Source organism: Otolemur garnettii, unplaced genomic scaffold, assembly GCF_000181295.1.
Source record: "Otolemur garnettii isolate 467f Iridium unplaced genomic scaffold, OtoGar3 scaffold00057, whole genome shotgun sequence".
Taxonomy (NCBI): domain Eukaryota; kingdom Metazoa; phylum Chordata; class Mammalia; order Primates; family Galagidae; genus Otolemur; species Otolemur garnettii.
The window spans coordinates 11,208,359-11,218,319 of record NW_003852452.1 but is presented as its reverse complement, the minus strand read 5'-3'; the positions used below and the strand labels follow the sequence as shown (position 1 = coordinate 11,218,319).

Sequence of the window (9,961 nt, the reverse complement as noted above, 5' to 3'; positions counted from 1 at the left end):
TTTGGTTGTAGTTGTCATTGTTTTCAGCAGGCCCGGGCCTGGTTAGAACCTGCCAGCCCTGGTGTATGTGCTGAGCCTGAAGAATTTTTTTTAACATTTACTTTGTTGCACAGTTGCCAGGAATGAACTGTTTTGGCTTTTGCATGTCTGTTTTGTTCAATTTTTTAATTGTTTCAAGAAGTAGGTAAATCGGCTGCTTATTACTATTGAGTCATTTTGGATCTTAATAAATAATTCCCTGATAAGTCCTCCCCAAAATTACTCAAATTTACACTCTTCCCAACATTGCCCTTTTATGTACTGTTACTACCACAAGATAATATTCTTTTATTTTTCTTAATCTGATAAGCAAAAAATAGCACCTCATTATATTAGAAATTTTCTTATACATATATTTTGAAATCAAGGCTATTAGTTGTTTAGTTTATTTAATCAGTTACAGAGAAAAATCTTTTTAAAACTTATATAAATATGTACACATATTTTTATAGAGTTCATCATTGTCACTCATGCATACATTATGCCCATCATATATCATCTAATTTTAGTTTACATTTCTTTAAAGTAGAATGAGAACTTAATGGCCTAATTCACTGGAGCTTAACTCCTTCTAGATTTTATTCCCTAGGCTCTTATGTTAATTTCATCCACAACTAATTACAGAATGTTTTTAAGCTTTTGAAGTCTTTTTCTGGCTTTTCCAAAGAATTCAAATTAATATCCATTTACAAAGTAGGTAAATAAATTATACAATTTGTGCAGTTGACATAAATACACTGGGTAACCAACCTAAGTTAACTGCTAATAAATGTAACTTCATTAATAAAAATAGTGGTACAGAGGCCCCCATAGTATAACCTACCAGCTTTAATGGTACTCTGGGAATCAGATCGGTTTCACAGGGAGTGAGGAGAATGTGGTTGGTTAACCCTGCAGATCAGGTATGTAGAGGAAAAACAAAAGAGCATCTACCGATTTTTTTCACTTGCATTTATTTCTTCAATCGATTATTAGTTGAACACTACCTGGTGTAGTTTTTGACTTTGTACAGTATTTCTTCAATTAATTATCTTGTTTAATCCATTGTGTATTTCTGCTACTAAGATGTATATCTCTTAATAAATTGTAGGACTTCTTTATCTATTATGGATATTAATCCATTGTGATATGTGACACAAAATAAATATTTTCTCCTTTATTTTTGTTATTCTTTAACTTAGGGTATTGTTTATTGTATATGATTTAAAAATTCTTACAAAATCAAATTTGTCAATACTTTTGTTCATGGCATCATCATGGGATGAATGAGTCAGGACTTTTAAAGATATTCGCTAATAAGGAGCCTTTTTTATACATATAGATCAAGTATATTGGGCTAAAAATGGATTCTCTATAAATAGATAAATGTTTAAATCTCATTTTTATTCCCAGTTTTTAAAAAGTTGGCATTATTATGTGTGCTTCCGTTTTGTAATATGGAATTGCATTTTTCTTTTGTTATATACCTGTTACTGGATGAAGAGGGTCCAGCAACCTGTCACTTTCAGCCAATATGCAGAGATGGGGATTAGGTCCACCAGACATTGTCAGAAGGCCACCAGTTCTGGAGAACAGTGAGAGTGGCCTCTCCAAGACTGTTCTGTTCGTTCATTTCTTTTTTGTTTTTCTGAGACAGAATCTCACTATGTCGCCCTCAGTAGAGTGCTGTGTCGTCACAACTCAAAGCAACCTCAAATTCTTGGGCTTAAGCAATTCTCTTATCTCAGCCTCCCAAGTAGCTGGGACTATGGGATCCTGCCACAATGCCTGTGGGTTTTTTTGTTTGTTTGTTTTTTGGTTGTAGTTGTCATTGTTATTTGGCAGGCCCAGGCTGGATTCGAACCCACCAGCTCCATGTATGTGGCTGGTGCCCTAGCTGCTGAGCTACAGGTACCAAGCCTATTCTTTCATTTCTAAAATCACAGTTTTATACATAAAGGTTCAAAACAAACACTACATTAAATATTATTTTAAATAATAATCAGCACAACTCAGTGACAACTTATTCTAATATTTCCAATTCAAAAATTAATTTCCTAAATCAATCTTCTTAAACTATTCAAGATGGGCATTTTTAGGGTGGGAGGCAAATTTATAAAACAGTAAGAATGAGAGACAGGAGGTGAAGGTCACATTAGATCTAAAACAACCAGACCAGCTGTGTCATGTCCACCCTAGCCTGGCTGACTCCATCTTAGTCTCACTACATGTGCTTTCATACCCACGTTGGGCTAGATTTCCCGTACCTCTTAAATTACAGTTCGATTACATAGATCATTTCGCTTAGACATAAGATTGAAGCCATGCTTGCCTGCCAAGTTAACTCTTTTCTTTTTTTGTGGTCCATGATAAGAGTGCTGTGGTGTCCTAGCTCACAGCAACGTCTAATTCTTAGGCTCAAGCTATTCTCTGGCCTTAGCCTCCCAAGTAGCTGGAACTACAGGTGCCTGCCCCAATCCCTGGCTTTAGAGGCGGAGTCTTGCTCTGGCTCAGGCTTGTCTTGAACCTGTGAGTTCAGGCAATCCACCCACCTTGACCTCCCACAGTGCTGGGATTACAGGTGTGAGCCACCACCCCTGGCCTCTAACTTAACTCTTTTTCAGAGGTAAAGTTAGAACAAAGAGTGGCTTTAAGAATAATGAAACATGAAAACTATATTCAAGGATAAAAACAGATATCCTTCATAGAGAATCTAATTATAATGTAACCCAAGAACACTAACAAAATCCCACTCATATTAAAAACAGTATTATAGTTTTTTAATTTATATATGAAAGACAATTAAAATTTGTACATAAATATCAAAATTTAAACCGTAAAAGTGGCAGCTTTTCAGTTCTCATTTTATTTAATTAGAGCTCTTAGTGTTGGCACTGTCGATCCTTCCCTCTTTTTTAAACACTTCCTCTTTTTGCCCACAGTCTCTTGGTTCTTTTTCGAGCCACAACCACTGTGCTAAGGGTGCTGAGCCCAGTAGAAGGTCTGGAGACTTAGAATTTGGTCAGGACTTGGTAGTCAGGAGACACCTTTTCAATATTAATGAGCAATTAGCAAGTGAATGGATGCAGTCCCTCCAGCTCAGGGCAAAATGGCAAGGTATTCCCTTCATGAAATTGCCCAGGCCTAGGAAACCGAGGTCCCCTGTCCAGCCTTGAATGGGGGAACCTGGTTTCAACACTATCTTCTGACTTGCCTCGTCCAGTCTCCTGGTTTTATTTGTGATTTAGATACTGATGACTCACAGTCTCCAGCCCACATCTCTCCCCTGGGTTCCAAACCACATGCCCATCAATTTCCTGGATGTCTCCCCTTAATTCACCATCAGCTTTTTCCAAAACAAACACCTTGTCTTCTTTTCTTCTCTACTCTCCAAACTTTTTCTAAACTCATTCTTCCTGCTAGGTTGGCAGACAGGGCACTGGTGGTTTGAGCAGAGTCTTAAGAGTCTCTCAGAGTGGAGTTTGAATCCCAGCACCCTAATAATACAAGTGCCTTTGGGCAAGATATTTTACCTCGCTAAGCCTCAGTGTTCTCACCTATAAAGTGGAAATGATAGTCCTACTACAAAAAGTTGTTGTAAGAATAAAATCAGATAATAGTACGCCACTTGCCCCAAGGTAATCGCTCAAAGCATTTTATTTTTTTTTTGTCAGTGAACGGAGTTCACCCAGGTAATTTGATGCCAAAATTTGAATAGCCTTCGACCTTTCATTTTTCTTATCTCTCTACATCTAAAAGTATCTCAAAGTTACCCACATCTTTCCCTCTCTCCTCAGTGCCATTATCCCGGTCCTGTCACCATCATCTGTTAATACAGCCATCTCCTGATTAATATCCTTGACTGCATTCTTATCCACTACTAATAGAATCACCTCATGGCCCTCAGGGAGAACGTTTCTGTAAATGCCCTCTTGCCTACAAGACAAAAGACAAGTCCCTTAATTTAGTCTGTAAGACCATTCATATATATATATATATATATATTTTTTTTTTTTAAGCAAGAAAAGGAAGGTTTATTGAGATAGAGAAAGATAGGTTTACAGAGTACAAGCAAGGTATAGGCTAGTAGAGCAAGGTACATTTGCCATAGGCATCGAACAGGTCCCTATCATGACCTCAAAGAAAAGGCAGAGGCACCATGGACCCTTCTTAAAATGGTCTCATTTCTGAGTTTGCTTCACATCTCAAAGCCAAAGTAGTGACTGCCATAAATGTCTTGCAGAATCTTGTAAAACTAATTCTAGCTGGGCGGGGTGGCCTACCTCCCATACTTGGGAGGCTAAGGTAAGGGGATCGCTTGAGCCCAGGACTTTGAATCCAGCTTGGGCACCATAGTAAGACCCTGTCTCTAAAAAACTAAGTTTATTATAAGAAATTTGAGAAATTAAGACACAAAATGTGCCCATTATTCATAATCCCACTATGTGGTATTGTTCTGTAATTTTTTTTTTTTAAAGCCAGGCATTTCACTCTGTTGCCCAGGCTAGAGTGCCATGATGCGGCCATAGTTCACTGCAGCCTTGAACTCTCGGGTTCCAGGGATATTCCTGCCTCTGCCTCCTGTTTAGCTGGGACTATAGGTGCATGTCACTGTGCCCAACTATCTTTTCTTCTCTTTTCTTTTTCTTCTTTTTAGAGATGGGGTCTCACTTTGTTGCCCAGTCTGGTCTTGAACTCCTAGCCTCAAGCAGTCCTCTCACCTCAGTCTCCCTGGCATTGTTCTCTAATTTTTAATGCATGTATTGACATATCTGCAATCAAACTGAATACACACATTTGTAGGGATGTTTTTGTTTTGATTTTTGAAAACATGAACATGCAGAAATAAAGGCTTGTTATTTAAAAACAGACAACGATGATTGTATTAATATACACAGCTATGATTTAATTAAAAAACAAACAGAAAACGGCAGGTCCTCTTCATGACTCATTCCTTTACCACTTGTCCCAGGTCCCCTGACCTCGTTCCCTTTATGCTTGTGTTTACGAGTAGAAAGGCATAGATATTTTATTCCCTTTTTCCAATAACAACTCATAAGAGTTTTCTCATAATATTAACAAAATTTTGTACATGTCAGCTTAATGGCAACATGCTAATGGAGATAGTAGCAGCTATCATGTATTGGGGAACTGCTGGGTGCCTGGCGTGTAATTGCTAATTTTACACAATTTGTTTCCGTCTGACTAATGAAGGAACTGTCTGACTAACGTCCATTCAAACACTGCTCTGCCTCTTCCATGGATACCTCACCACGTGAATATGTGATATTCAGGTGTGATACAGGTTAGATCAGGAGGCCAGTTCACTGTCCCTCAGTCCATTGGAGGGCTGGACTGTGGGTCCCCGGACGAGTTGGCTGCTAAGCAGGACAGGCAGTGGCGGCAAAAACACCCAGCAGGCCGGATAAATGTCCTAGGTGGGCCGCATGTGGGCCGTAGTTTGAGGACGCCTGGGTTAGATAGTTATGGTTTCTTGTATTTTCCTATTATAAATGAGATAGTTACTATTTTCATATATTGGTCTGTGTCTGCAAGTCAAATCATTTCCTAGGAAAGCTCACTAGAAGTGAATATTTGAAAAGTTTTGGCCCTTGGTGCCACTTGCCTTCCTAAAAGGTTATGCCAATTTACAGGGAGTGATTAATTCTAATGGGAGAGAAAGGGAGTGACATTTCACAGAGGAGCTGACATTTGAGCTGGATCACCCAGGAGGAGGAGGGCTTTGCCAGAGAGGGGCAGAGCAGGCAGAACCTTCCAGACAGGGGACGGGGCGGGGGCAGGGGGGAGCAAAGGCTCTGCCCCAGGAGTGGCCTTTCCATCTACAGTCCCTTCGTTTCCTGGGCTTATTCTGCAACCAGAAGTTCTCATCATTTACTTATTTTATAGTTAGCAGGGAAGAGAATCAGAATAAAGCAAAGAGAGAGGTCAGCATTCGAGTATGGGATTCTGCCCTTTCATATATACCAAACCATCTCCAATGAAAGCTTTTTTGAAGTTCTGAGATATTCATGTTAGTCTTTTATTATTATTTTCATTCCCCAAGCGCAGCAAAACTGAGAAACTTACCAGATCTCTCTGGTCCCAACTGTTTTCCTGAATTTTAAGGGACAAGAGCCACTTTGGTCCTTATATATTAATATGTAGGATTCATCACTTACCATCTCCTGGTTAAATGCAAGGAGGAGTGGCTTCAGCTTCTTACCTGTAACAGGATGTATAGCCATTTGCTTGATAAAATGGATAAAAGTAACTAAAGTCTATTTTAAATTAAGGATAAGTGCCAAACCCTAGGGAGTTAAGTTCTAGAGTAGGAGAACTGTGGCCAGATTTAGCTGTGATGTATCATGGTGAGTCTGCAGTTCCCTCCTGCAGCTGGGAGCAAGTGCTGAAAGCCGAAGGGGACAGGTAAGGGAGCTGGGCAGAGCCGGGGAGGCTTCCCCGTGCCACTCCACACTAATCCTGTCATCCAGCCCGAAATACAATGTGCCCAGCCAGCCATTTCACACCAGATTTCGAAGGAGACAGCTAACAAATTATAAATTAAGTTAACAAAATATTCCTAAAGCTGTCAAAGTCCGTCAGGGTCCTCTTCTTGCATCTGAAGTGTCTACTGCCGCTATGAAGATAACAGTCTAGCAGGAATTCATGAAGTTTATAAAGACTTTAACCACCATAAATGGTGTGACCATGATATAAAAATGGAGGGAGTTAGGGGAACACGTGAATGGCATGTGGTTTTAAAATAAATTATGGGGTGTCTTTTCCTGCTTTTAGAAGTGCAAAATAGGTTGAGTAACTCCTTAATCTAAAAAGCTTGGGACTGAAAGTGTTTTGAATTTCTGGATTTTTCAGATTGGGGATTTTTTTTCAGATTTTAGAGTCTTTGCGTTATACCGATTGAGCATCCTCAGTCTGAATATCTAAAATCTGAAACGTTCCCATGGAGGAGCATGATGATAGCACTCAACAATTTTTCAGATTTTGGAGCATTTCAGATTTCTGATTTTCAGATTAGGGATACTCAGCCTGTAAGGGGAATAGATGACCTGTCGAACCCCATTTAATTGCTAGCTAAGAAATCTTCATCATTGGCATTGTCATACAAAGATATTTGAATGACTTTAGACATAGTCCAACAAAATTGCTGTCTCCTGTCCCCTGTCTGTCTCCTGTCCTGCAAATGTCCGTTCAGAAGGGGGCTAGTGCGTGGAAGTGTTACTCCTCAGTACCACAGTGAATCCTTGATGGTATCAAAAGATTACTTCATTCCCAAGGCCCTTGCAATTCGATAATGTATATAAAACTTTTAATACCATGTTGCCATGAGTTGTTGCTTTGCTTTATTATATTATTATCATTGAAGGTCGTATTATTATGGTTATTATTTTTATTTAGGTTATCTTACAACCTTGACTTCTCTTCTTGCCTTGCTAGTCTTCTCCCCAGTCCTGACAAAGGGGATGTAAGATTGGAAGTCTGTGTTCTCCAGGCCATTTGTCTGTCTGTGAAAGGGAAGCTGAGCTGGATACATAGAAAAGATGCAGTTTCCCTGGGCTGGGGGTGCTATCCCCTGAGCAGGAGCTGCCAGCAGTTAGGGAGCCCCACATAAGCAATGAACTTCATCTGAAAGGAGGGCTCCTGCCCATCCGTGAACGCTTGCTTCCTCAAAATTTCTAATTAAGATGGTGAAAATAACTAAGATCTTTACCAAAACTTCTTGCCAACTTAAAAATTTCCAAATCAGATGCAAATGGAAGCCTATAAGAAGGAAATCCCTCACCTTACAACTTAACACTTCATTTCCCTGACTCCATATCTACCTCTAATTTCACTGGGTTCATATTTACAACCTAAAACCCAAAATCACACTGCTCAGATAGGCATTATTTGGCCTCTTAAATAACCTAGGTTTTGGAACCTAAACCATCTTATTTTTCTCCCATTCTTACTTCTGCCCTTTCTCTAATAATATGCTCTCTCTTGCATATTTGAATAGAAGAAATTTTTTTTTTGAGGCAAAGAGTCTCCCTTTGACACCCTTGGTAGAGTGCCATGGTGTCTAGCTTACAACAACTTCAAACTCTTAGGCTCAAGTGATTCTCTTGCCTCAGCCTCCCAAATAACTGGGGCTACAGGCATCCACCACAATACCTGGTTACTTTTAGAGATGGGGGTCTCACTCTGGCTCAGGCTGGCCTCGAACTCCTGAGCTCAGGCTGTCCACCCTCCTCAGCCTCTCAGAGTGCTGAGATCACAGGTGTGAGCCACCATGACGTCCATAGAAGAAATATTTTTAAAGTAGCCCATTAAAAGTGCAAAATTGTTATTATTTAAATCAAGATGTTGACGGAGTGTATATAAGCATAAAATTTAAATCTATTTAAATGCTCAAAGCAGTTGATTATTAAAATAGCCTCATTTATGATTAGTTTGCATTGCTGCTGGGGTTGCTGTGGTAAATGAACTTTTCTACTATTGATGAAGGTGATTTCTGTTTATTTTATATTGACTATATAGCTTTGTCCTAGGAAAAGAAACTTAACATAATTTGGAGTTCTCCTGTAAAATGTTGTTTATTCCCCAGATTCCCAGTTCTCTCCATTTTTATTGTTCTCCAGGCTTTTATCACTTAACTCTCTTTCTCTCTCTCAGTGTATTTAAATAGCACCTATTCACCCTTTATCAATTAACTTTCTCTTTCTTTCTTTCTTTCTTTTTTCTTTTTTTTTTTTGAAACAGAGTTTCAAGCTGTTGCCCTCAGTAGAGTGACGTTACATCACAACTCACAGCCACCTCAAACTCCTGAGCTTAAGTGATTCTCTTGTCTCAGCCTCCTGAGTAGTTGGGACTACAGGCTCCCACCACAACGGCCGGCTATTTTGTTGTTGTAGTTGTCACTGTTGTTTGGCAGGCCTGAGCTGGATTCAAACCTGCCAGCTCCAGTGTATGTGGCTGGCACTCTAGCCTCTGAGCTACAGGTGCCAAGTCTTTTTTTTTTTTTTTTTTTTTGGAGACATAATCTCATTGTGTTGCCCCCAGCTAGAGTGCAGGGGCATCATAGCTCACAGAAGCCCCAAAGTGATCCTCCTGCCTCAGCCTCCCAAGGAGCTGGGACTATAGGTTCCTGCCACAACACGAAGTTAGGTTTTTTATTTTTAGCAGAGATCGGATCTCTTATTCAGGCTGGTCTCGAGTTCCTGAGCTCAAGCATTCCACCCACCTTGACCTCCCAGAATGCCAGGATTATAGGCGTGAGCCACCAAGCCCAGCAATTTCCCCTGTCAGTTATTTCACAGGTTTCAATCTAAACTCCCCAGATCTAGGGTGTGCTCCTTGATGAGCTCCTGCCTTGGGTTAGGGGCATATTCTGCAGCATGAGTCTCAGTGGTGCCACACACAGCTGTTGACGGAGGAGGTTTACCATCAGCACCGTGAACTTCATCTGTCCATATTACATTGAATGTCCTGATGTCACATCAAAATTCTCAACTATCTGACATATCCATCTACTTCTTCCCTAGGTCAATCAGCTTCGTGGCATCCCCAAGCTCCTGCAGCTTCTGAAAGTTCAGAATGAAGATGTTCAGCGAGCCGTGTGTGGGGCCTTGAGAAATTTGGTATTTGAAGACAATGACAACAAGCTGGAAGTGGCCGAACTGAGTGGGGTACCTCGGCTGCTGCAAGTGCTGAAGCAAACCAGAGACTTGGAGACGAAAAAACAAATAACAGGTAGTGCTTACTGACCGTCACGGAGGGTAAGCCTGGGCTCCCCAGCCAGGTGTCTGTCATCTGCTCCTCTGAAGTTTCCTGGAACACATGACTGATGGGCCCATCATTATCCAAGATAGGTAGAAGGAGACATGGTTGTCTGCTGGCTCAGACCCCAAATTAGAGCCATCTTTGAATTCCTTTTTTTTTTTTT

General features: G+C 40.3%; 1 protein-coding gene across 1 annotated transcript in view; it reads left to right on the top strand.

The window, feature by feature from the left end:
• PKP2 (plakophilin 2) overlaps window positions 1–9,961 on the top strand; it is an 89,692-nt gene that overhangs the window by 33,751 nt on the left and 45,980 nt on the right. The window contains exon 5 of the mRNA XM_003792490.2: window positions 9,561–9,768. Within this exon, the coding sequence (XP_003792538.1) occupies window positions 9,561–9,768 (208 nt within the window). The remainder of the gene's footprint in view (window positions 1–9,560; window positions 9,769–9,961) is intronic.